General features: G+C 34.7%; 1 protein-coding gene across 1 annotated transcript; it reads right to left on the reverse strand.

The window, feature by feature from the left end:
* Nucleotides 1-1,013: 1,013 nt before the first annotated feature.
* LOC143234400 (uncharacterized) lies at nucleotides 1,014-21,681 on the reverse strand. The gene is made up of 9 exons (XM_076471751.1): nucleotides 21,010-21,681; nucleotides 15,241-15,392; nucleotides 12,242-12,266; nucleotides 10,130-10,257; nucleotides 7,859-7,953; nucleotides 6,289-6,331; nucleotides 3,533-4,432; nucleotides 2,177-2,234; nucleotides 1,014-1,840 (listed from the first exon to the last, which is right to left on the reverse strand). The coding sequence occupies exons 1-7, from the start codon at nucleotides 21,121-21,123 to the stop codon at nucleotides 3,670-3,672; spliced, it is 1,320 nt and encodes a 439-aa protein (XP_076327866.1). The 5' UTR covers nucleotides 21,124-21,681; the 3' UTR covers nucleotides 1,014-1,840; nucleotides 2,177-2,234; nucleotides 3,533-3,669.
* Between the last annotated feature and the right edge of the window lie 5,857 nt (nucleotides 21,682-27,538).

Raw genomic sequence — 27,538 nt, forward strand, 5'->3', positions numbered from 1 at the left:
TGACCGTGGTGGACAGAGCACAGAGAGTAAGTCCATTGTGTAGCTTTATGCTTAATTCTAAACAGACAGACCTTCTAGTCTATCACTGCTAAATTAGGGAAAGCTAGCGGAAATAGTCCTCGAGTAGCTTTTAACGTAATTCAAAACAAACCAATTATTACACAAATTTTTAACTCATCGACAGAGTTCATACGGGTCTTACCGTATTTTGGACACGTTTTTCTAAATTATTTATCCACCGAATTGATTGTGAACCCATGACTTGTTAAATACAGATTTCTTAATAACATATGAATCACAAAACTTTTAGCCAAAGTACCTCCAACATTACAATTAATCACATTAATTATTGCTGGAATTCCCATTATATCTAACAAATAATTGGTGATTTCATTCGTTTTTATCATTTCTTTACAAGGAATATTATAACAGGTTAAAACATAGTTTTACTCAATGTTGTGCAAACCTGCCCCTATCGGTGGTGAACCGTATAAAACTAAGTCAGTTCAGCCAGTTGAGATTTTTAACTTTTTTTTTTTGGAATTTCGCGCAAAGCTTCTCGAGGGCTATCTGCGCTAGCCGTCTCTAATTAAGCAGTGTAAGTCTAGAGGGTAAACAGCTAGTTATCACCACCCACCGCTAACTCTTGGGCTACTCTTTTACTAACAAATTGTGGGATTGACTGAACGTTGTAACGCTCTCACGGCTGAAAGGGCGAGCATGTCTAGTGTGACGGGAATTCAAACCCCCGACCCTCGGATTACGAGTCGAGTGCCTTAACCACCTGGCCATGCTGAGCCTTTTAACGTCTTTGAGGAACGTTAATGATTTTGTTTCGTTATTTTAATGATTCAGTTAAAAAATCATTCAGAGTTTAGGATACAGAACATTTTAATTTACCTCCAACGATCTAGAATGTGTTTAACCTTTATATCAGCTGATTGGAGTATGACTGACATTAAAGTAAGAATATTAGTGTTGAGAAATATGCGTTTAATGAAATACGTTTTCGCTTTAATATTATAAACTTTATTGTAAAGATATTCAACAGATATAATTTATTCGGTGACGAAACTTGAACCTTATTTACCTTTAAACTTAAATACCAACAGCTAAAAGTATGGTTAGAAGTGTCTAAAAAAATAACTGAAAATCATATACCTTGACTGTTGTATATTTAACCAAGCATCTGTTAGAAGCGCAGATATCTTTCAATAAAAAGCAGTAAGCTAAAACATTTGAAAATATGCGACTAGTTTTTCCATACCTTAAAAATACTCTCTTTACATGAATATTATTACTTTTTTAATAAATCGTAACATATATAGCAAGTAACGTTTAATAGAATATATAATAAAGAAACAATGTCGCAATATCTCTGATAAAGTGTTGATATTCGGTGTTATTCCAATAACACCAGAACAAATTAAATGTCAAGCATATAACAACAACCACGCCGCTCTATCCTACACGTTTGTAGGTTGCACATGATGAGCACCAGGGGGTGGTCGATAGGTCGGAGGGATCGTAACGCTAGCGTGTTGAAATATGTAATCTTCAAAACTTTGATCTTTCTTTAAAGGCCTATTTGAGGATGTCTTAGTGATTATCTGTTGTGGCTGAGGAGGTGGCCACACCATATCATTTTTACGACGACCCATTAAGGGAGGTCCGCCAGTAAACGGAGGGGTGCGAGAAGGAGGGGTCGAAGGTTGAGTATGCCAAGAATTAGTAACAGCGCCGCCACGCGGAGGAGAAGCCGCGGTGATACGACCTCCAGTTCCATCGCCTGATTCTCCAGATTTCAGAGGTGGCCAGGTCAATTTCTTTCCTTGGCTACCTAGAAAGAAAACAACATATCCATTTTGATTGTTTGTTAATATTCTGTTTAAAAAAAACACACCAAAACTTTTTCTCGTTAACTGTATTTAAAATAATAAACGTGGAAATTTATATTATATTTTAAAACATACTGCGCAGAAATAAAATTCGATATTTAGGCTTAATTAAATTCATGTTGAAGCGCTTCTGCCAAGAGGAATTTCAATATTTCCCAATAGTAACTAACATGAAAAAAAAGTAGACATTACGATATTAACCTCCTATTGGACAATATTAAAACAACAACAGCTGTTACTAAATGTGACGTTTCATTATCAGTCTAAATTTAACTCACTTTCATGAACCCAGCCAGGAAGGAACCCTGTTCTTGGAAGTTCTCTGGCAGTGGAGTTCTGGAAAATGGAACAGTCATGTTTTAAATATTGAAATAACGTAAGTTTGTATTCAGTATTTGACCGAATTTTTTTTTAAATTTTGAGCTACTAAACAGAACGAAGAAGCTTGCTAATCAGTTCATTTCATCCTCTATCTTCCACGTTAAGGACTGACTGACACTCTTATAAAGCATTCAGAGCTTAAAGTACAATAATATTTCGTTGTATCGCACGTATTCCAGCCAACCTTGTCCTCACCAAAATTCAGATCTTCAACATTGGTTTTGTTTGTTTCCTTTTCTTAAATTTTGTGCTAGCCATTCCTAATTTAGAAGTGTAAGGCTAGAGGGAAGGCAGCTAGTCATCACCATCCACCGCCAACTCTTGGGCTACTCTTTTACCAACGAATGGTGGGATTGACCGTCACATTGTAACGCTCCCACAGCTGAAAGGACGAGCATGTTCTGTGTGATGGAGGTTCGAACTCGTCACCCTCGGATTACGAGTCGAACGCCTTAACCACCTGGCCATGCCGGTCTCTTTAACATAGGGCCACCTTCAAAAAGGTAAGTAAAGAATATTTTGTGGCATTGTATGGATTCCAACACAACTAGCCAGCACTGGAATTCAGAGCTATACCATGTAACCATGGCAACTAATGTAAAAGAAAATTAAAAATTAAAACAAAATTGACTCAAAAACATTTATCCATTCGGCTTCTACATCTATAATGCCATAGCATTTTTGCTTTCTAATAAAAAGGTGCTTACAGATCGGGGCCCGGCATGGCCAAGCGTGTTAAGGCGTGCGACTCGTAATGTGAGGGTCGCGTGTTCGCATCCCTGTCGCGCCAAACATGCTCGCCCTTTCAGCCGTAGGGACGTTATAATGTTACGGTCAATCCCACTATTCGTTGGTAAAAGAGTAGCCCAAGAGTTGGCGGTGGGTGGTGATGAATAGCTGCCTTCCCTCTAGTCTTACACTGCTAAATTAGGGACGGCTAGCACAGATAGCCCTCGAGTAGCTTTGTGTGAAATTCAAAAAACAAAGAGAAAAACAAACAAAGCTTACCTGTCATACCTGTTAGTATATAAAGATTAAATTTTATATGGTTTCAGATGAAGAAAGGTATAAAATGTCTAATTGATTTCACGTGAAGATAAGATTCGTTAAAATGTTTTATTTTTAATTTTTCGTGGAACACAACAGTTGGATGACTCTAAATACTTTCGTACGTATTTAGAACAGTAGACTTTAAATACATGTTTTGACTTAAATATGGATACATCACATGGCTGACATGAGCAGCAGTTTACCTTGGGAGGCCAAACTCCTTCTGAAGCCTTGGATTTCTGACACGACAAAGCTGGACTGGGTGACTGTTTGATTTGATGTCGAGTTTGTTGAGAATTCGGTGCAGGTGGTGAGGTTTGTAGGACCTCTTCTGGATATCTTAGTTGATTACGTTCAATTCCTGATAAAGGAGAAGCCATTTTAAACGTTTCTTTTGCCTGCGCGGATGTCGAAATCGGAGTTTGAGTTTTTTGTTCATACTCTGGTTGAATGGTAACTTTGGAAGTAGTCGGGGTTTAACACGAGTAATTCCAGGAGAAGCTGAAGGCAGTTGATATTTTAGATTGATACTTGTAGTCGTTTTTTGTTGATAAGGTAGTTGATCACCATCTGTTGCTGGTTGTTGAAACGTTGGTTGAGCAACAGGAGCAGTGAATTTGGGAGAAGCCGGTTGTTGGTAGATTGGTTGACTAACACGAGTGATTTGAGGAGTGTAAGGTTGTTGAAACGTTAGAGTGGCACTTGTTGTGTGTTTATACGATGGTTGATCACTCGCTGTTGCTGGTTGTTGATTCGTTGGTTGAAAAGCACGAGGAGTGGTATATTTCTGTTGGTAGGGTTGTGGATCTCGAGCTGGCTGGACGACAGCTCTTTGTTCATGATAACTATCTGATTTCTTTTCTGGATAAACAGCATCACTTTGAGTGGAAGTAGTACACGGTTGAGATGGTTTATAAGCTTGCTGTCGTTTCTGGTAAGGTACTGTTTCATTGTCCTCTTGTCGGGTGAATTGATTAGAACTCCCCTCAGGCACGTGTGCCGAATAAACGTTATAGTTAAAAGGTGTAGAAATGTGTGCTCCTGTGGCGGTGTGATCACGAAATGGTGGTTTAGGCTTAGGAGGAGGACTCGGTGGCTGTTTTCTGTGAAGGTAAAAAATTATATCATTAATTTAGTCTAGTTTTAGTTTCAGAGAACAACTTTTAGTTTCGGATTCCTTGCCTGAAGTATCCGAACAGCTACTGAAAATGTTACAAGGCCTATCCGGTAATACACGCAGTTAATTTTAGTGTATTTGTGTATGTGTATAATACAATGTTATAAGAAAGGGATGTTTTAAAACACACTCAGAAGTCTGACAAATTTACCTACATTTCAATATATATGTATTTCCATTTCCAATCCCTGTTTTATATAGTAAACTCCAGAGAGGAAAGCACCTATAATTAAAATACTTAATAAATAGGTAGCTTGGTGAAGTGTAATAAGTAGTTAAATTAGTGAAGTAAAAATATATGCAAAATGCCAAAATGTCACGAAGAATTTAAGGAAGAGAGAAAAAAAAAGATTATAGGATTTCAAAAGTGTGGGAAATTGATTCGCCATCTGGTGTGTATTTGGAACTCGATATTACATTTAGAAAAAAAAAATTAAGCCAAAACTGCCGATAAAGCGTGTGAAATTCGTCCTTTTCTTGGCAAAATAAAACTTATGGGCTTAAGACGGTGGAATTTATTTTTCAACAATGTCCGTTTGTTTTTAATTAAGCGCACAGCTACATAATGAGATATTTGTGCTGAGCCCACCACTGGCATTGAAACCCGGATTTTCTAGTATCATAAGTCTTCAGACTTAACGCTGGGAATAGGGACTTTGAAAGAAATTCATTATGTCTTTACTAAATTGAAAATGGTATTCTAAACAGACACCGACTACAAGGTTCGTGCGCGCCATTCTCCATGATTGTGGGTACTTTGAGAAGAATGAAATACCTAACCGCATCCCCCCCTCAAAATATTACTTGGATTTACTTTGCTTGATGTAAAGTATATCACCTTTGTTATCTGTCTTGCCAATCTTGTGGATTAGCGAGAGACGTTTTATTTAATTTTGGTGTGACCGAACGACATATTTTTTGAAACAAGCAATGTTGTCATTGTGCTATGCCAGTTCTTAACAAGTGTGCTGAGAATGTTATGGTGTTGGCTGGGATCTGTGAAGTAGATGTGCGACTTGTATATCAAGAGTCTATGCATCTCAATCCATATGGATAACAAGACGATTCGTTATCCATAGTCCCAGGGATTTCTTTCTTTCGAATCCTAGTGGCTATGGCAGGGGTGTTTTCCATGGCAGACCACTGAACGTTTCAGTATAAAAAAATCACCCTGTTGAAAAGCAGCCTCCTGGTGTGACAGCCTGTTTACAGATTTATTAAGTCAAAATCCAGGATTCGATTCCCCTCGGTGAATACATAAGAATGTCTAATGTTGCTTTGCTCTAAAACCAAAGCGAAGGTTAAATATATACGTACGTGTTAACTCTATAACGAGTTTCAGATGTATAATATTTATTTCTTAGAACGTCTCACATGAATCTTAGCTCCTTTATTTTTACGATTATTGGAAGTTATTAATGGTAAATGTTATATCATAGCTTTTCGGTCATCAACTGACTGGGCCTTTAATCACCATCGGGAAAAAATAGCACAGTTTAGAGCCTATTAGGGTATCTGACATTCAAGTATTCAAGCAAAAGATGTCGTTTCATTATATTTCCTTAATGACGACTTGAGCGCCCCCTTTAAAATTAAATTAACAGATACTTTACTTAAAACACGTCTAATAATTGTCCAAGGTGTGAAGCCAAAAACTACATTTGAACTTAATACATGTTTTACAGATGGGTATAATTAAAAACAAAAACTTAAGCTATATAATCGGAAGATAGTTTTAACCTACACTAATCTGGTTGTATTAAAATTTCACGTGTAACTTACTTATATTGTGTTGGAGTGGGTGGATCATCCATATAGTTTCTTCCTGAGGAAACAATAATAAAAAAAAAAGATAAAGTATACAGAACAAAACTCGGTAAATTAAATTCTCTTTTGCAAAAGACTCGTTGTTTAACATAGAGAAACATCTCTTCAATAGTTATCATATTAATACAATTTTTGCTCCCATGTTCATCGTCAAATATATTTATTTTGAATATCTGTTTTGAAAATTGTCCAAATTTAGGCTTAGCGTCTTTTATCCGTATGTAGATGGTCACACTTTGGTATTACAATTTTAAATCAGCAAATAGCACTGCAGTGTTCGTCTGTTATATTAATGCTAGTTTATTGTCATGACCAAAGGATTGTGGGCCTAAGTTAAGTTAAACATGTGTTTAGTCAGAATTATTTAGTAAGCCTGAAATAATGTGCAGGAACTAGCGCATATAATATAGTCCTTTATACGTGTGTCAGCCCACCATGGTATTTGAAGGTGATTTGGCTGAAGGAAGTCTGCCTAACGACTAGACCAAAAGTGACTAGTTGTTAGAAGCGGAAAGATAATTTATGAAACATAGAATATGAGGAAAGTCAGATGTAGTTTTTAAATCTCTGTGACGTGGTACGCATTTCAACTTACTTTGGAATAAGTAAGGTGAGGATAAACAAAATTATTCACATCCTATAGTGACTGTATTAATTAAACAATTCACGCATGTTGGGAAAACAAATTAAATCAGCATAATTCTAGTGTGATCCGCACACTAAAACTGTGGGCGCGTTATAAGAGTGACGGTCATATCCCACTATGCGGCCTGAAAAAAGTTGACGGTGGGCTGTGTTGACCAGCTGCCTTCCTTAAGAGTCCTGGTATACGAGGAAAAGGCTCGTCAGAATTCGGTATGGATAAAGTAGATGCATTGTGGTTGACATATTAATAAGTAACATTCTTTGATTTCACTCATAGGTTCTTAATATAGTTTGCGCCATAAGAGTTGTTCTTCACACAACTGATAATATAAATAGTGCCTACACCACTATTACTTCTGTCGTATACCAGCGAACGTGATGAGCTCTGGTGTTCGGCAAAAGGCGTCGTCGACAAAGGAAGTGGCAGATATAGTGCGTTTTGTATATTATTACACATTTCTCTTTGCCGTCACGTTTATCTTTTGTAATAAAAGAAGCCCTGCATAATGCCACCTCGTGCTTTTTATAACTCGAAATAACATGTAATGTTATCCACGTTACTGGTTTATAACTCTTATAAAATGTAATGTTATTCGTGTTACTGGTTTACAAGTCTCTTGTAACATGTAATGTTATCCACGTTACACGTTTCAAGTCTCTTGTAAAATGTTTTCCGCGTTAATGACTTATAAGTCTCTTATAACACGTAAAGTGGTTCATCAGAATGTTTTATAATAAGTTGTAGCAGTGCTTGCGTCCAGGTCGTTTAAGAGAGTAGTCGACACATGTTAAACATTGCGTCAAAATATCTTAGTTACAACAACTACCTACCTTGTTTGCTTAAGTTTTAATTTAAATACGAATTCATATAACAAACAACCTTTCAGTTCGTCCTCCTGCAAAGCCTTAAGAACAGCTGATCTTTGAATAACGGAGGGTGACACTTGGCTTGGATAGCTTTTCTTGTACTCTGGCCTGTTACAGAGAAAGACACGCACAATTAAGTTTCAACACAATTAATCTCACCAATGATGGGAAACAATATCATTTTGAAGTCGTACATAACTAAGTTTAGTGGGTTTGGCAGTGAAATGATTCACTTTAATTAAATGTAACGCTTAACTTTAATTTAAAAAAAAAGGTTTAACTGAATTCAAATTAAATACGATTGACAATGTTTTAAAAAATTAACAACAAAACACCTTCTGGGTCTTCTACTTCTGCTAAACTATTAATAAACCATTTTGCTTTAAATCATAACTTTTCAGCATGTAGGACTCCATTTTTCGTTCAAAAGTTTACGAGTTTCCTGGACTTTGGAAAAGCATTACTAGAGTTTATAAAAGTCTTGGCATGGTAGGACTATACCTCAGTAATAATCCATTAAGAAATGTATTGAGGTTAAGCACATACTATACACTAGCACATAATGAGGTTAATCAAATTCTATAAGAATGATATTTTCATTGTAAGCTCGAAGAGTTATCACTCATTCTGAGGTCGGTGGTTACACATGTAACAAGCTTTTTCGGAAGATAGTGAAGGCAATCGTAAGCTACACATTTTAATAAACTTTCCATCACATATTAACAGAGATTTTCCAGACCAGTTTTAAAAGGCCCATTGAAGTCACACCTATTTGAATAAAAATTTGTTAGGTGGTGGTCAAATGTGACTTTCATGATTCTAGTTTCTTTAGCCATTTTTTTCCTTCTGAAAACAACCAACGATTTTGAATTTTGAGGATTGGATGGAACTTACGAGACCTTTCTTTAACTTTAAAATACCTGTTTCTTATTTTTCCTCACTAGCAGGATGAGAAACATACCAACTTTCATCACAGTAGCTTTGAAGCTGGAAAAATTGATTTCTGAGGCACAGACTTTACTTTATGGATGATAGAGGTACTCACAGTCGAAGTGTAATTTTGAAATTCGTTGCTATTCTAAATCTTCTGCTGTTCGAGATTTTCTCCACTTTCACTGACAACATCTAAAATTTCGATATTCGAAATCCAACATCCTTTCGACGTTCTGTAGTTCTACAATCTCACTGTACAGCATTTTAATTCAGAAATATTTTTTTTAGTTTTATTCAGCCATAAAATTTGACATGGCACCACAGCATTGTCGAATGGTGGTAAATTCATCGTGTATCAAGCATGCCGGAACTAAGCATTTCGCTCGTAGAGCCAGAACTCGCACGTGTGGAGCCACTCCACTTCATTAGCATATAAAACAAAACATTCAAATAAAGCGCTACTAGCTCTCTGTTTACATGCACTTTACGAACAGTAAAACATTCTTTGGAGGTTTCTCAGGAGTTTATTGTAAAACATAGGGCAAGAGAAACGAATCACATAATCTTTACTATAAACTATTTATCAAGAAACTCCACTATAACGTAACGGTATATTAAAGTACGTAAGGTAGGTACATATCGTCTAAACTATTATTCAATGAACTATCAGCACGGTCTAATGACAATGATATATTTGCTCTAAGTGAATAAATGCTAGCCTGATCTCTATTCAAAGAAATCTTGGTATATTCTACTACTTCTCTTTCTGAATTAACGTAGCTATATATAGATTTAGTTATCGTTGATTTACAGGCATTTATTTTTATAAATATATCAATCGGCACTTTGTAATTCCCTAATTATATAATTATCACTATCTAAATCTTTCTAACATATAACGTACTTGGTATCTATTTATAATATTTTTTATCAATTCTACACAAAAAATTCTAATTTCTAAGTTATTAAATAATCCGCTTGAAATTCACGCGCTTTTAGTTACACGTGTGCTTATTTGTATTTGTGTATATATAAAAAAAAACGTCTGTTTATTGTTTCTGGCTCAAAATTACTGATGACTTTTTAATACTGAGCAAACTGCAACTGACTGAGAAGATTCGGTATCAGGTGACTGTTTGTAGCGCTCTCTAGTGCTAACTATTAAAATTAAGTTCTGTGAAGAAGTTAAAATAATCATAATAAAACGCATCATTAAGTTGACACGTGTGAGCTCAAATTACAATAAACATTTGTGCCACTTCTCTCGATTTAGTGACATAATCATTACCGTTCAAAATATTTTAGTAATATTTATTCACGGATTAACCTTTCGTTGTTTTAAAAATATTACCCAGAGTGACTGTCCGTTAGAGCTTCTGCGTGAAGAGCCAGCGTGTCGGCCACATTTTCCGTTGAGTATAAATCCATTGGTGAATTATACTGAGCATGAACAATTGCCTTTAACGTACATGAATCACTCTGAAAACAAACAAAGTTTTCCTATTATTATTCTTGTTGACGAATATACAAATGAAATCTTATTATTTCTTATCATTAGTCAAACTTTATTCAAAACTGACATTATAAACGGAAAAGACACACCACGGATGTATTATTTTTACTGTTCATTGTGGTAAACTACTTATATCATTGGTCAAGAAGAGACACTACACAATTTATTAATCGACCAAGGTAAAACAATAATTAAGGTTTGTTTGTTTTGAATTTCGCGCAAAGCTACTCAAAGGCTATCTACGCTAATCGTACATAATTTGGCAGTATAAGATTAGAGGGAAGGCAGCTAGTCATCACCACCCACCGCCAACTCTTGGGCTACTCTTTTACTAACGAAGAGTGGGATTGACCGTCTTTCTTTTGTTCACTTTGGTAAATCACTGAACACAACCAGACCAGAAAGGTACCAAACAATTTACTATATGCCTTGATGAAATAATAATCAGTGATGTCGAGAAAACCCACTTGTAGAGAAATATATATGTAAAAACGGCTCGTTTGGGTTGAGAAAATATTTTACGTATAGGAGTGAACAACGTTTCGACCTTCTTCTTGTTCGCTCCTCTACGTAAAATATTTTCTCTACCCAAACGAGCCGTTTTTACATATATATTTTACTATAGGCCTTGTTGCTTTCGTTTAACGCTGGTACAATAAATAAGAGATGACAAACAATGCATCCTTTTTATTTTCTTAGTTTCGGCCCGGCATGGCCACGTGGGTTAAGGCGTTCGAGTCGTAATCCGAGGGTCGCGGGTTCGAATCCCGGTCGCACAGAACATGTTCGCCCTTTCAGCCATGGGAGCGCTATAATGTGACGGTCAATCCCACTGTTCGTTGGTAAAAGAGTAGCCCAAGAGTTGGCGGTGGGTGGTGATGACTAGCTGCCCTCCCTCTAGTCTTACACTGCTAAATTAGTAACGGCTAGCGCAGATAGCCCTCGAGTAGCTTTGCGCGAAATTCAAAAAACAAAAAAAACAAACCCTTAGTTTCTCCATTGATATCACGAATTGGGAAAAGGAACGTCACGATCCGCGTAGGTGTTACTTCACTGATTGAACACGTACGTTACACTGTACTATTCTTCACATTTCGCCACTAGCCACCAAGACGTACTAATTAGATGAATTTTCCTAACATAACTTCTTTGTTACACCAGTTAGTATTTTAGAAATAAAAAAGTTAATTATTGTTCTCGAACCGATTAAAGAAAAATCTGTTTGAAATTTATGCCTTACATTATTTCTAACGGATTAGAAACCACCTTTCGTGAACAAAAATGTTCTCAGATCAAAAATCTCTTAGAAGTCACTTAGATACAGAAAATATTTCTACAACTTTATTTGTATAGCAGAGTTAGCCAATACAAACGTACGAAACATTTACAGCTTAGAGAAAAGCAACATCGGGATATATGCTGTATCCACAGAGGAGAATCGAACCCCTGATTTTAGCGTTGTAAATCCGTAGACTTATATTTGTTTCCCCGGAGAACCTATAAAATTGACAGATGAGTGTTCATGTCCGTAAGTAAATGTGTTAATACCTTTAATATCAGTAATACACGACCTTACAAAACAAGATCAGTTCTTGGCATCTTTGGTTTGATAGGTAATACAGTGCAAACAAGAAAACAATAACAAGCTTTGCCATATATATGGGCCAAGCATGGCCAGGGGGTTACAGCACTCGACTCATTGAGGGTTCGAATTCCCGTGACACCAAACATGCTTGCCCTTTCAGCCATGAGGGCGTCATAACGTGACAGTTAATCCAACTATTCGTTGGTAAAAGAGTAGCCCAAGAGTTGGCGGTGGGTGGTGATGACTAGCTGCCTTCCCTGTAGTCTTACACTACTGAATTACGGGCGGTTAGTGCAGATAGCCCTTGTGTAGCTTTGCGCGAAATTCAAAACAAACCAAACAAAAATTGTTAAATTACAACTTACTTTTTTCTGGTTTTTCAAGAGGTCTCTGAAATGAAAGAAATAGTTTTTTATGGAATTTTTGTATTTTTAACATATATAGTTAAAAAACAATACGTTACTGTAAATTTATAAAAATGATTACAATGTTATATTTTACATTAATATTTTAAGTAATTAATATGTTTGTTAAAGAACTTTTAAGTTCTTGAAATAGGTTTGTCAAAGGTCACTTCCGAGTTTAAAATTATACGAAAGGTCATATTTGTTAGTAGATTTGATCATGTTTTTCTACAGTAATAATTACATAAATAAAAGAAGATGAAAAATCCTCGATTACATCAACCACGTTAAAAATACAAGACAGCTTTTTACATATTTATTTTTATGTTGCATTTATTTTTTATAATTCTATTTTGTTTTAATCTATATCCATCTGCTAAAAGCGCTTTGTATTTTTCTCTGAACGTTTATTAATCAGATGAAAATTAATTTGGAGCATCAATAATGTTTAGAACTAAAGAACTGAGAAATACAGTAATCGTAATAAATTGTCTCCCCCCGCACTATATTTGTACATGAACTTAATTTTCATCACAGAATACTCTTAAATATACTGGTGGAGCAAAGTTCACTTGTCACATTCCCTCATATGGTTACGTGCAACTCTATTTTGATAAATCTCATAAAGGAATTTATCTTTGGGAATTAGTTACAAACACTTTCAACTGGTTACAATAAAAGACTCTTACATTTTTATATCTCAAAGTAAATAAATTTCAACATATTTAAATAGTTAAAAAAAGTATTAAGAGAGGTCGCTATTTAGTGGCTCCAGAGGATGTCTGTTACAAATAGTCGAAAGTGACTTCATTAATGTTTGATATGAAAATAAAATAAGTTAACTTTAGAAGTTATGTAAAGTAGACCTTTTATAGAGTCAGATACACAGTTTTATTAAAGTGATGTAACGTAGACCAATTATAGATACAGATATACAGTTTTATTAAAGTGATGTAACGTAGACCAATTATAGATACAGATATACAGTTTTATTAAAGTGATGTAACGTAGACCAATTATAGATACAAATACACAGGTTTATTTAAAGTAGTTCCCCGCTGGTACAGCGGTGGTAAGTCTAAGGATTTACAACGCTAACATCAAGTAGTTCGACTACCCTCGGTGGGCTCCGTAGATAGCCCGATGTATCTTTGCTATAAGAAAACATACACACATTATTTAAAGTAATGTGAACCGACTAGGTTTAATAATATAATGTGGACCAATTTTGAATTAAATAAACATTTCTCTGTAGATACTTGGACCTAACATTCATATTATTACAGGAAAAACAATCAAACTAAATGTTCTTGCATTTAAAGATGTTTATCACAGAAACCAACGACCAAAACACATTAGTACTGAAAATTCCTTCATAATTACTTTAGTGCCATATTCAACCTCAATATTTGTTCTTCAATATCTTTTGAACGTATTTCTAATCGATACCGTTACATATTTTTCACAGTTTACTATTCTACAGTTTATTGTTAAATACAAGTTTCTACTTGCCCTTGTAAGAAGCTTTATGCCGATATCTGCCAATTTCTATCTCACGATTATCGAGCAGTTTATCCTAAGAGATTACCAACTGTTATTACTTAAACTTTTCAGAATAACACTGTCTCCAATTGCGGTACAAATGAAACTCCGTAGAAATATCACAGTTAACAAAGCCAAGAATTATATACTCAATATTAGGCTTAACTCTAATGGCATCGTGATGTTTTCAGTGTTCGAAGTTAAAAAGAACTACGGGCTACACCCTAGCACCCGTTACCTAACCTACAAGCCGACCTAGTTTAACTGGAAACCTGTCAGGCTTGTGTTCTTTACTGCAAAATAAGTTGCTTTGTCACCTCTACCTGTAGCTCAGGTTAACCTAGACAAAGATTTTTGTTAAAGCTGTAGAATATTGATGTTAATTAGGAACGATATTTGTTTTTGTGTTTTACCACTAAACACAATACTTTGTGATTAACTTGGTGTTACTGAGGTAAAATGCTGAAGCGGTTGGAGTGTAAAACAAACAACAATTTCTGATAATGTTTTCTAAATATTTACTGGAATAAAATAATATTGTCAAGTTTGTATGTATTTTTAGGCTTTCTGCTGTGTCCGTAGCGGCAAATCGAGCCTCGGATTCTAGGGTTATAAGTCCGTAAACTTACCACTGGGGACCGACATGGCTAGGTTGTTAGGACGCTTGACTCGCAACCTGAGGGTCACGGGTTCGAATCCCCGATCAATCAAACATACTCGCTCTTTCAGCCGTGGGGGCGTTATAATGTTACGATCAATCCTCACTATTCGTCGGTAAAAGAGTAGTACAAGAGTTAGCGGTGGGTAGTGATGGTGATGGTCTTTCACTGCTAAATTAGGGACGGCTAGCGCAGAAAGTCTCGTGTAGCTTTCTTTTTCGCGAAATTCAAACCAAACCAAACCAAACCTTACCACTGTACCACTGAGGGAAGACAGATTGAAAAACCTTACCACTGTACCACTAAGGGAAGACAGATTGAAAAACCTTACCACTGCACCACTAAGGGAAGACAGATTGAAAAACCTTACCACTGTCCCACTAAGGGAAGACAGATTGAAAAATCAAAAGCTCTAAGTCATGTACTACAAATATTTTATTTGACAACTGTAACGGTGACATATGACAACTGCAACGGTGACATATGACCTAAACACTTTAAACAGTCAGTAATAAAATTACGTTGTAGAGAGTGTGTGTGTGTTTTCTTATAGCAAAGCCACATCAGGCTATCTGCTGAGTCCACCGAGAGGAATCGAACCCCTAATTTCTTTGTAGAGGGATACAGTTCATGCATCTCGCTCTAAAATATTTTTTATTAACTTAAATTACAGCACGAAGTTAAAAGAACTCCAAAAAACGGTAACAAATACTTAAAGGTTATATTTTAGAAACAATAGCAAACAACAAGAGGTTATACCTTATTATGAATATATCCAACCGGTTTCCGTATTTCCGGATAATGTCCTGTACTTCGTCGTGAGTCATTTGTTGTACATTATCACGTCCCACCTGTATCACTTCATCCCCCTCATGCAGTCCCGCGTGCTCAGCAATACTGTCTGGAGCCACCTGTTGAGGAAAAAAATAACAAAACCCTTATGCATTGACAAAAAAAAAAAAAAATTAACTGTAATAAATTATTACATGTCACACTTGTGGTTTTATACCTAAAGTGTGAAAACCAGATTCGCCTGACATATTACACCTCTCTCCCACGGTACTCCTACAATACTGTACCTCTAGTATCCATGATATCACATGATGCCTCTTTCACGTTACTCCTAAATACAGCACCTTTAGTGTCTCTGATATCACAGGATGCCTCTTTCACGGTACTCCTACAATACAGTACCTCTAGTATCCATGATATCACAGGATGCCTCTTTCACGGTACTCCTACAATACAGTACCTTTAGTATCCCCGATATCACATGATGCCTGTTTCACGGTACTCCTACAATACAGTACCTTTAGTATCCATGATATCACATGATGCCTCTTTCACGTTACTCCTACAATACAGTACCTCTAGTATCAATGATATCACATGATGCCTGTTTCACGGTACTCCTACAATACAGTACCTTTAGTATCCCTGATATTACACGATGCCTCTTTCACGTTACTCCTATAATACAGTACCTTTAGTATCCCTGATATTACACGATGTCTCTTTCACGGTACTCCTACAATACAGTATCTCTAGTATCCATGATATCACAGGATGCCTGTTTCACGTTACTCCTACAATACAGTACCTTTAGTATCCATGATATCACAGGATGCCTGTTTCACGGTACTCCTACAATACAGTACCTTTAGTATCCCCGATATCACACGATGCCTCTTTCACGGTACTCCTACAATACAGTACCTTTAGTATCCCTGATATCACAGGATGCCTCTTTCACGTTACTCCTACAATACAGTACCTTTAGTATCTATGATATCACAGGATGCCTGTTTCACGGTACTCCTACAATACAGTATCTCTAGTATCCATGATATCACAGGATGCCTGTTTCACGTTACTCCTACAATACAGTACCTTTAGTATCCATGATATCACAGGATGCCTGTTTCACGGTACTCCTACAATACAGTACCTTTAGTATCCCCGACATCACACGATGCCTCTTTCACGGTACTCCTACAATACAGTACCTTTAGTATCCCTGATATTACACGATGCCTCTTTCACATTACTCCTACAATACAGTACCTCTAGTATCCACGATATCATATTACTCCTACAGTCAATGCTTTTAGCGACTTATATAATATCAGATGCTACCTGTTTCACTTTACGTACAATATATTATTACCCGTGGTGTTTGGTAAACGACTACTTTCATGTTACCTTTGTAATACTGTAGTATCCAGAACAATTGAGTGTAGTAACCTTTGTAAAAACAAATGACCTTACAATCATTACAAGCAAATTTACAATCTTATCAAACGAACTATACTTCGTTTATATTTCTTCATGGCGTTCATGAATCTTTCTAGTTCTATCGTGTAACCTATGTTTCCTATGGACGTCAAACGATGTGATGCCATAGTGTTCATTACGAACCAACTGTCGACAGCTTAAAATACACTGGTTATGGGACAATATCACATTAGATATTTCATGAGAAACTTCCATGTTCACCCCTTTTCTTTGTTCATTTAGTTAACAGTCCCACACTGTCGAGAGACTCACCGCGCTCGTGCTATATCATTACAGCAACATGAAAAACACGAAGTTATCCGGATAATCTAGGTGTCGTGGATACATTAAACAAGATTCAAGAGGTAATAACAATGCTATGAAAGTAAACTAGATGGATAGACGAGATGAAATAATGTTAGTGTAATCCTAACTCTCTATCGTTAATGTGTTTGTTTGTACTAATAATAACTGAAAAGGTTAAACCTCGTTTCATATTAAGGTCTAGCAAGTTTATTTTTGTTTATAATATGACAAAACTGGATGTAAAATCAGTGAAAAGTGACGTCATAGTTTCTAGCTGTCTTTTAATCTTCATCTATCAGTAACATAGTTTCTTTAGAAAAACAGACACCAAACTCAGACGCATTTACTGCTTCCTTTTCTGTTGACGTTTGTGAGAATATTACTCATTAAAATCTTTTCTAGCTGAACCTGTTTTTAAGAAGTGACAAGTCGCGAACGTTTGTGTTTATAGGAATCCTAATTAGACCTAAATTTTCAAACCGGTTTTTACTAGATCAGACTTCAGGCGGCAAAGCCTTACGTTATGTTAGGGATGCTTGCCTTGTGATCAGACTTCAGGCGGCAAAGCCTTACGTTATGTAAGGGATGCTTGCCTTGTGAAATTAAGAGAAAGGTAGGTTATCGGCCTTGAGAAACAACTTAATAATTCCCCTCAAGGAAAATAGACCAGCATTGAAAAACACCCTAATAATCCCTCTCAGGGAAGTTAGGGTACCGTTCTCGAAAAACACCCTAATAGTCCCTCTCAGGGAAGTTAGGGTACCGTTCTCGAAAAACACCCTAATAGTTCCCCTCAGGGAAGCTAGAGTACCGATCTTAAAAAAACATCCTAATAATCCCCCTCAATGCAACTCCGAAGCCCAGAAGCCATAGGACCAAACCACGTCCTCATGAGCAGAAGAAGTGTTTATTTTTTGTTTGATGTTAAGCGCAAAGCTACACAATGGGTTATTTGTCTTCTGTCAGTTGCGGGTACCAAACCCAGATATTTAGCACTATAAGCCCCCAGGCAATCCCAAATCCACCCGATGACGAAGGACTGTTAAAAATCTAACTATATTGGAGAGAAATATAGTTATTCTTTGAGTTGTTTTTTCCTTTTTCTAGTAGAGAAATACCGGTGAGTTTAAACACCTGTAATATTACATTTTACTTAAGTTGTGCTATTTTTACTATATTTAGCGATCTTGAAAAATATCCTGAGAGATGACACATGTTTTCTCAGGGTTATGATTGCACATATCTTCTTCCAAAACAGTTCACTTTACAGTTAATACAACCGTAATACTTTATTATGTTTCTTTTGGTTTAACCGTAGCGAAATTAATTAATATCTTAACCTTTTTAATTCAACTCGCTACAATTTAAAACAAATGATATTTTCAGTTTAATTTGTTACAAATGAAAGTATTTATAAATACTTATTGTGTTGAGTGTTTAAATTTTGCCCTCATACAAGTGACACAGTTATATTGCCATGTTATTTTTTATGTTACAATAAGTACGATCGAGTTCGAATTCCTATCACACCAAACATGCCCGCCCTTTCAGGCGTGGGGGCGTTATATGTGACGGTCAATCCCACTATTAGTTGGTAAAAGAGTAGCTTAAGAGTTAGCGGTGGGTGGTGATGACTAGGCGCCTTCCATCTAGTCTTACACAACTAAATTAGGGACGACTAGCGCAGATAGCCCTCGTGTAGCTTTGCAAGAAATTCAAAACAAACAAACTGTATGTACGTACTTCCTCAGTGAGTTTGTTTGCAGTAAAGCGCAAAGCTACACGATGGATTGTCTGTGCTTTTCCCACCACGGATATCGAAACTGTACTTCTAGCGCTGAAAATCTGCAGACATGTCGCTCTGCCAGCGGGATATTTGCAGTAAGTTTTCGAACTTACAACGCTAAAATTCAGGGCTTGATTCTCGAGATCCACAAAGCAAAGATAAATATTGTTTTGCTTTACAAATATGTTATATAACGTTCGAAATTCAGGAATTTTTATTAATTATTAATAGTAACTAAAGTGCGAAATAAATATCTTCATGTATCTCAGAACGGCTGGTATTAGTATTAACACTTTTACTGATAAACACTTTTATTGATAAAAGTGTTAATACCCATACCAGCCGTTCAGGGATACCTTTCTATTTCAAGTGGTGTTCTCGTCATCGAGAATATTTGCTTCAATTAATGTTAGATATCAGAGAGTTAAGGTTAAAATTATGACTCCATTAGAACGTGACTGAGCGCGCCCTGTACACCAGAATGGACAAAACTGCCATCTTAAGAAAGAGTCAACCAGATAAACACAAAAATGGAGGCAACCAAAATATAAAATGAGTCACCAGAAATGTTTGTTGTATCGCACGAAGGTCATGCGGTAAACTCCATCTTGTACGAAGCCTAAAAATAGAAGTAATATATCAGTTAATGTTACTATACCTTCCACAGAACGCGGTCTCGCCCTTATTAGAACTCCATATTAAATATGGCTTTTTAGCCTCATTGGAGAAGTATGTTAGAGCTTAATGTTTAGGATTTTCCATAGTTGATAGTAATTCTCGAAGTGACGGTTTCAAGGAAACGATTCCTTTTACGTGAGGACTACCAGAATTTCTCCGTTTATTCTTAACAACTGATTACAGGAATGACTTTGTCAGGTTTAAAGAAAAAGTAAAAAAAAATATATATATATGGATGACTAGAGAATAATTTTTGTTTACAATACAAAGTTTCATCAAGTTAAAGATAGTAACTGAGTAAAGGTACAAGATAACTACCGAATAAAGGGTATTTAAAACCACACATTGTTTAATTTGGTTCAAGAAAACTACAAAGTAAGTTTTTTAAGCCGCCAAGTTAAATACAGCATCAGACTAAAGGTTTTTTTTAAAGTTACACAATATATCACGAGGTTAACACAGTAATAAAGTGAAAGTTTGGTTCTTTTTATCCAATAACAGAACGTTTTAGAAAACCAAGGATTGCAAAAAAACAAAAAGGTTTTGAAACCTGACGTTCCTTCAGTAGGTTAAAGATAGAAACGAAGTAAAAGGTTTATTTGTTAATTTGTTTTATTTATCAAAACGTGAATTTTACTGAAAAAAATAACGCAGAAGTGTTTGTTTTGAATTTCGCGCAGAGCTACACGAGGGCTATCTGCGCTAGCTTTCCCTAATTTAGTAGTGTAAGACTAGAGGGAAGGCAGCTTGTCATCACCACTTGGGTTACTCCCTTACCAACGAATAAAGGGATTGACAGTTATATTATAACGCCCTCACGACTGAAAGGGCGAGCATGTTTGGTGTGACAGGGATTCGAACCCGCAACCCTCAGATTACGAGTCGAGTACCTCGATTACCTGGCCATGCCGAGCCAGACCATGGTTTCGCCAGTTTGTGAAGCGTGCGATTGTCCTATTTTTTCCTCAATTATGGTTTTAAGTATAAATTATAGTTTACATGTTTTACCCTAACGATTAAATCAAGTATATAAAATATGTTCTCGTGTTTATTTTTCTTTCCTTTCTTCGTAACCTCTCCCCTCCTTCCCAGTGGACTTACAACGCTAGAAACTGGGTTTGATACCCGTGGTGAGCAGAGCACAGACAGCTTACTGTGTAACATTGTACTTAACTATAAATAAATAAATACATCTAAGTGGCGTAACCAAAGATAAACGATACTGTGTATGAATCCAACACAATATTTACGAATACGTTTATCAAGTTATTATTTATGTTTAGTATGTACATGCGTTTACAGGTTCAATACAAGAACCAGAAAACAAAAAAACACCAAACTCGTAATTAGTGAAATCGGCGTTAGATTACAAATATAAAGAAAATAATGTGGTAGTACATATTTCTAGACTAAAAATAAATCCAATTCGTTTGAGTTAAATTTATTTTTATTATTTATGGAAAAAAAACATCTAAATTTCAAACCTTGAATATCAGCACGGGGTGGCTCTGGTTTCTTCCACCGACAATTCGGAACCCCCATGGTTGTTGGGTGTCAGACCGCTTCAAGGTGATCAGAAACGGCCTTTGAAACGACATTGTTGGGCCTTTACAATGTTGGTGAATTAACACTAGCTATGTTCTCGTTCGTTCGTCAGTGAATCTATCTATCCTCAACCGAAGAGTTCAACTGGATTACTGATCCTCGTTCTGCGAAGTTGTGCTAAGGATATGGCTGATATACGCCACGAGCACGAGATCCCTAGAGTGACGGAGACTTTCTAAGATTAACACAGCACGCTGTCAACTGAGCATGCACAGCTGACCAGGGCTCGAGCTTTTCGTTGCTGTCCAGTTTAGAAAGACGCTGCAGTGACCGTAGATTTGAGTTTAACTTTGCCTTCTGTTTTTCGTGTTGTTTTTGTTTTATTTTTGTTACCTCCAACGAACTGGCAAATCTTACCAGTTGGTTGGTGTTTGTTGGTTTTTTTTTCTTTTCGGCGAAATGAAACGCGATGAATCTAACTAGTGAACGCTACTAACCAACTTCCTGTCGTTTCCATGTTAGGATTTGTTTCCAGAAACGCACAGTTTTGTGTTACAAGTCGTGAATGACTAAAGGGTAGCTTTCTCAAAACGAGTGGAAATTTTCGTGTGAACGTTTGATCTTCAGGCTATAAACATTACAGAATAACATTTAAAGGCAGCTCTTAGGACATAAAACGAACACCTGGATTTGTGACGCACGAGTTCTCTTGCAAAACTATTTTAACTTTCATAAGAAATTAAAAAAAAAAGAAATTGTTCGTTTTTCTCTTGCAAGAAATGCTCCCTTTGGTTTAGCATGCAAGGTGGTCCGAAGGTAACAGGTCTCTGACGCATCATAAATGTACAATACTTTCTCTTTAAAATATCCTATTTCATTCTCTCGTGCAGGCGAGTTTACAGTGTCTTATCTCGATAAGACTTACCACTAATATTTGGTGAATATCTAACTGTTCCTACATATTGATTAACTATACAACTAATATTTGGTGAATATCTAACTGTTCCTACATATTGATTAACTATACAACTAATATTTGGTGAGTATCTAACTGTTCCTACATATTGATTAAATATACAACTAATATTTGGTGAATATCTAACTGTTCCTACATATTCATTAACTGTACAACTAATATTTGGTGAATATCTAACTGTTCCTACATATTCATTAACTATACAACTAATATTTGGTGAATATCTAACTGTTCCTACATATTGATTAACTATACAACTAATATTTGGTGAATATCTAACTGTTCCTACATATTGATTAACTATACAACTAATATTTGGTGAGTATCTAACCGTTCCTACATATTGATTAACTATACAACTAATATTTGGTGAATATCTAACTGTTCCTACATATTGATTAACTATACAACTAATATTTGGTGAGTATCTAACCGTTCCTACATATTGATTAACTATACAACTAATATTTGGTGAGTATCTAACTGTTCCTACATATTGATTAACTATACAACTAATATTTGGTGAATATCTAACTGTTCCTACATATTGATTAACTATACAACTAATATTTGGTGAGTATCTAACTGCTCCTACATATTGATTAACTGTACAACTAATATTTGGCGAATATCTAACTGTTCCTACATATTGATTAACTGTACAACTAATATTTGGTGAATATCTGACTGTTCCTACATATTGCTTAACTGTACAACTAATATTTGGTGAATATCTAACTGTTCCTACATATTGATTAACTATACAACTAATATTTGGTGAATATCTAACTGTTCCTACGTATTGATTAACTGTACAACTAATATTTGGTGAGTATCTAACTGTTCCTACATGTTGATTAAATATACAACTAATATTTTGTGAATATCTAACTGTTCCTACATATTGATTAACTGTACAACTAATATTTGGTGAATATCTAACTATTCCTACATATTGATTAACTATACAACTAATATTTGGTGAATATCTAACTGTTCCTACATATTGATTAACTATACAACTAATATTTGGTGAGTATCTAACCGTTCCTACATATTCATTAACTATACAACTAATATTTGGTGAGTATCTAACTGTTCCTACATATTGATTAACTATACAACTAATATTTGGTGAATATCTAAATGTTCCTACATATTGATTAACTGTAAAACTAATATTTAGCGAATATCTAACTGTTCCTACATATTGATTAACTGTACAACTAATATTTCGTGAATATCTAACTGTTCCTACATATTCATTAACTATACAACTAATATTTCGTGAATATCTAACTGTTCCTACATATTGATTAACTGTACAAGTAATATTTGGTGAACATCTAACTGTTCCTACATATTGATTAACTATACAACTAATATTTGGTGAATATATAACTGTTCCTACATATTGATTAACTATACAACTAATATTTGGTGAGTATCTAACCGTTCCTACATATTGATTAACTATACAACTAATATTTGGTGAGTATCTAACTGTTCCTACATATTGATTAACTATACAACTAATATTTGGTGAGTATCTAACAGTTCCTACATATTGATTAACTGTACAACTAATATTTAGCGAATATCTAACTGTTCCTACATATTGATTAACTGTACAACTAATATTTCGTGAATATCTAACTGTTCCTACATATTGATTAACTGTACAACTAATATTTCGTGAATATCTAACTGTTCCTACATATTCATTAACTATACAACTAATATTTGGTGAATATCTAACTGTTCCTACATATTGATTAACTGTACAAGTAATATTTGGTGAACATCTAACTGTTCCTACATATTGATTAACTATACAACTAATATTTGGTGAATATCTAACTGTGCCTACATATTGATTAACTATACAACTAATATTTGGTGAGTATCTAACCGTTCCTACATATTGATTAACTATACAACTAATATTTGGTGAGTATCTAACCGTTCCTACATATTGATTAACTATACAACTAATATTTGGTGAGTATCTAACTGTTCCTACATATTGATTAACTATACAACTAACATTTGGTGAATATCTAACTGTTCCTACAGATTGATTAACTGTACAACTAATATTTGGTGAGTATCTAACCGTTCCTACATATTGATTAACTATACAACTAATATTTGGTGAGTATCTAACTGTTCCTACATATTGATTAACTATACAACTAATATTTGGTGAGTATCTAACTGTTCCTACATATTGATTAACTATACAACTAATATTTGGTGAATATCTAACTGTTCCTACATATTGATTAATTGTACAACTAATATTTAGCGAATATCTAACTGTTCCTACATATTGATTAACTGTACAACTAATATTTGGTGAATATCTAACTGTTCCTACATATTGATTAACTATACAACTAATATTTGGTGAGTATCTAACTGTTCCTACATATTGATTAACTATACAACTAATATTTGGTGAGTATCTAACTGTTCCTACATATTGATTAACTGTACAACTAATATTTAGCGAATATCTAACTGTTCCTACATATTGATTAACTGTACAACTAATATTTGGTGAATATCTAACTGTTCCTACATATTGATTAACTGTACAACTAATATTTGGTGAATATCTGACTGTTCCTACATATTGCTTAACTGTACAACTAATATTTGGTGAATATCTAACTGTTCCTACATATTGATTAACTATACAACTAATATTTGGTGAATATCTAACTGTTCCTACGTATTGATTAACTGTACAACTAATATTTGGTGAGTATCTAACTGTTCCTACATATTGATTAAATATACAACTAATATTTGGTGAATATCTAACTGTTCCTACATATTGATTAACTGTACAACTAATATTTTGTGAATATCTAACTGTTCCTACATATTGATTAACTGTACAACTAATATTTTGTGAATATCTAACTGTTCCTACATATTCATTAACTATACAACTAATATTTGGTGAATATCTGACTGTTCCTACATATTGATTAACTGTACAAGTAATATTTGGTGAACATCTAACTGTTCCTACATATTGATTAACTATACAACTAATATTTGGTGAATATCTAACTGTTCCTACATATTGATTAACTATACAACTAATATTTGGTGAATATCTAACTGTTCCTACATATTGATTAACTGTACAACTAATATTTAGCGAATATCTAACTGTTCCTACAGATTGATTAACTGTACAACTAATATTTGGTGAATATCTAACTGTTCCTACATATTGATTAACTGTACAACTAATATTTGGTGAATATCTGACTGTTCCTACATATTGATTAACTGTACAACTAATATTTGGTGAATATCTAACTGTTCCTACATATTGATTAACTGTACAACTAATATTTGGTGAATATCTGACTGTTCCTACATATTGCTTAACTGTACAACTAATATTTGGTGAATATCTAACTGTTCCTACATATTGATTAACTATACAACTAATATTTGGTGAATATCTAACTGTTCCTACGTATTGATTAACTGTACAACTAATATTTGGTGAGTATCTAACTGTTCCTACATATTGATTAAATACACAACTAATATTTGGTGAATATCTAACTGTTCCTACATATTGATTAACTGTACAACTAATATTTCGTGAATATCTAACTGTTCCTACATATTCATTAACTGTACAACTAATATTTGGTAAATATCTAACTGTTCCTACATATTGATTAACTATACAAGTAATATTTGGTGAACATCTAACTGTTCCTACATATTGATTAACTATACAACTAATATTTGGTGAATATCTAACTGTTCCTACATATTGATTAACTATACAACTAATATTTGGTGAGTATCTAACTGTTCCTACATATTGATTAAATATACAACTAATATTTGGTGAATATCTAACTGTTCCTACATATTGATTAACTGTACAACTAATATTTGGTGAATATCTAACTGTTCCTACATATTGATTAACTATACAACTAATATTTGGTGAATATCTAACTGTTCTTACATATTGATTAACTGTACAACTAATATTTGGTGAATATCTAACTGTTCCTACATATTGATTAACTGTACAACTAATATTTGGTGAGTATCTAACTGTTCCAACATATTGATTAACTATACAAGTAATATTTGGTGAATATCTAACTGTTCCTACATATTGATTAACTATACAAGTAATATTTGGTGAATATCTAACTGTTCCTACATATTGATTAACTATACAACTAATATTTGGTGAATATCTAACTGTTCCTACATATTGATTAACTATACAACTAATATTTGGTGAGTATCTAACTGTTGCTACATATTGATTAAATATACAACTAATATTTGGTGAATATCTAACTGTTCCTACATATTGATTAACTGTACAACTAATATTTGGTGAATATCTAACTGTTCCTACATATTGATTAACTATACAACTAATATTTGGTGAATATCTAACTGTTCCTACATATTGATTAACTATACAACTAATATTTGGTGAATATCTAACCGTTCCTACATATTGATTAACTATACAACTAATATTTGGTGAGTATATAACTGTTCCTACATATTGATTAACTATACAACTAATATTTGGTGAATATCTAACTGTTCCTACATATTGATTAACTGTACAACTAATATTTGGTGAATGTCTGACTGTTCCTACATATTGATTAACTGTACAACTAATATTTGGTGAATATCTAACTGTTCCTACATATTGATTAACTATACAACTAATATTTGGTGAATATCTAACTGTTTTTACGTATTGATTAACTGTACAACTAATATTTGGTGAGTATTTAACTGTTCCTACATATTGATTAACTATACAACTAATATTTGGTGAATATCTAACTGTTCCTACATATTGATTAACTATACAACTAATATTTGGTGAATATCTAACTGTTCTTACATATTGATTAACTGTACAACTAATATTTGGTGAATATCTAACTGTTCCTACATATTGATTAACTATACAACTAATATTTGGTGAATATCTAACTGTTCCTACGTATTGATTAACTAAACTTGTGAAAACTATATTCAAGCTCGACAGATTTCATGGTTCGTCCCTCGAAAATTTATAACGTGAAGAAATTTTAGCCCCCCTCTCTCTGGTGGTTGGATCGCAAGCGATCATTTCGAAGAGCACAGTGTAGATAGCCCATAGTGCAACGTTATGCCTAAACATATAATATGAAAACAAATCATAATATCTGTATAGTCTGTAGTCTGCAAAACTGTTTCACTGAAACTCTTTGAAGACACTAAAGAACGTCACGCTTTTTATTTTGCTGTCCCCCAGTGACATAGCGGTATGTCTGCTGACTCACACAGCTAAAACCAGGTTTTGTTACCCGTGGTGGGCAGAGCACAGATAGCCCATTGTGTAACTTTGTGCTTAATTATAAAACAAAAGAAGTGTATTCTATTTAGATTAAAGAATCATCCACCTATTGGTTGGTCCCCAG

The sequence above is a fragment of the Tachypleus tridentatus genome, chromosome 12, assembly GCF_004210375.1.
Source record: "Tachypleus tridentatus isolate NWPU-2018 chromosome 12, ASM421037v1, whole genome shotgun sequence".
NCBI lineage: Eukaryota > Metazoa > Arthropoda > Merostomata > Xiphosura > Limulidae > Tachypleus > Tachypleus tridentatus.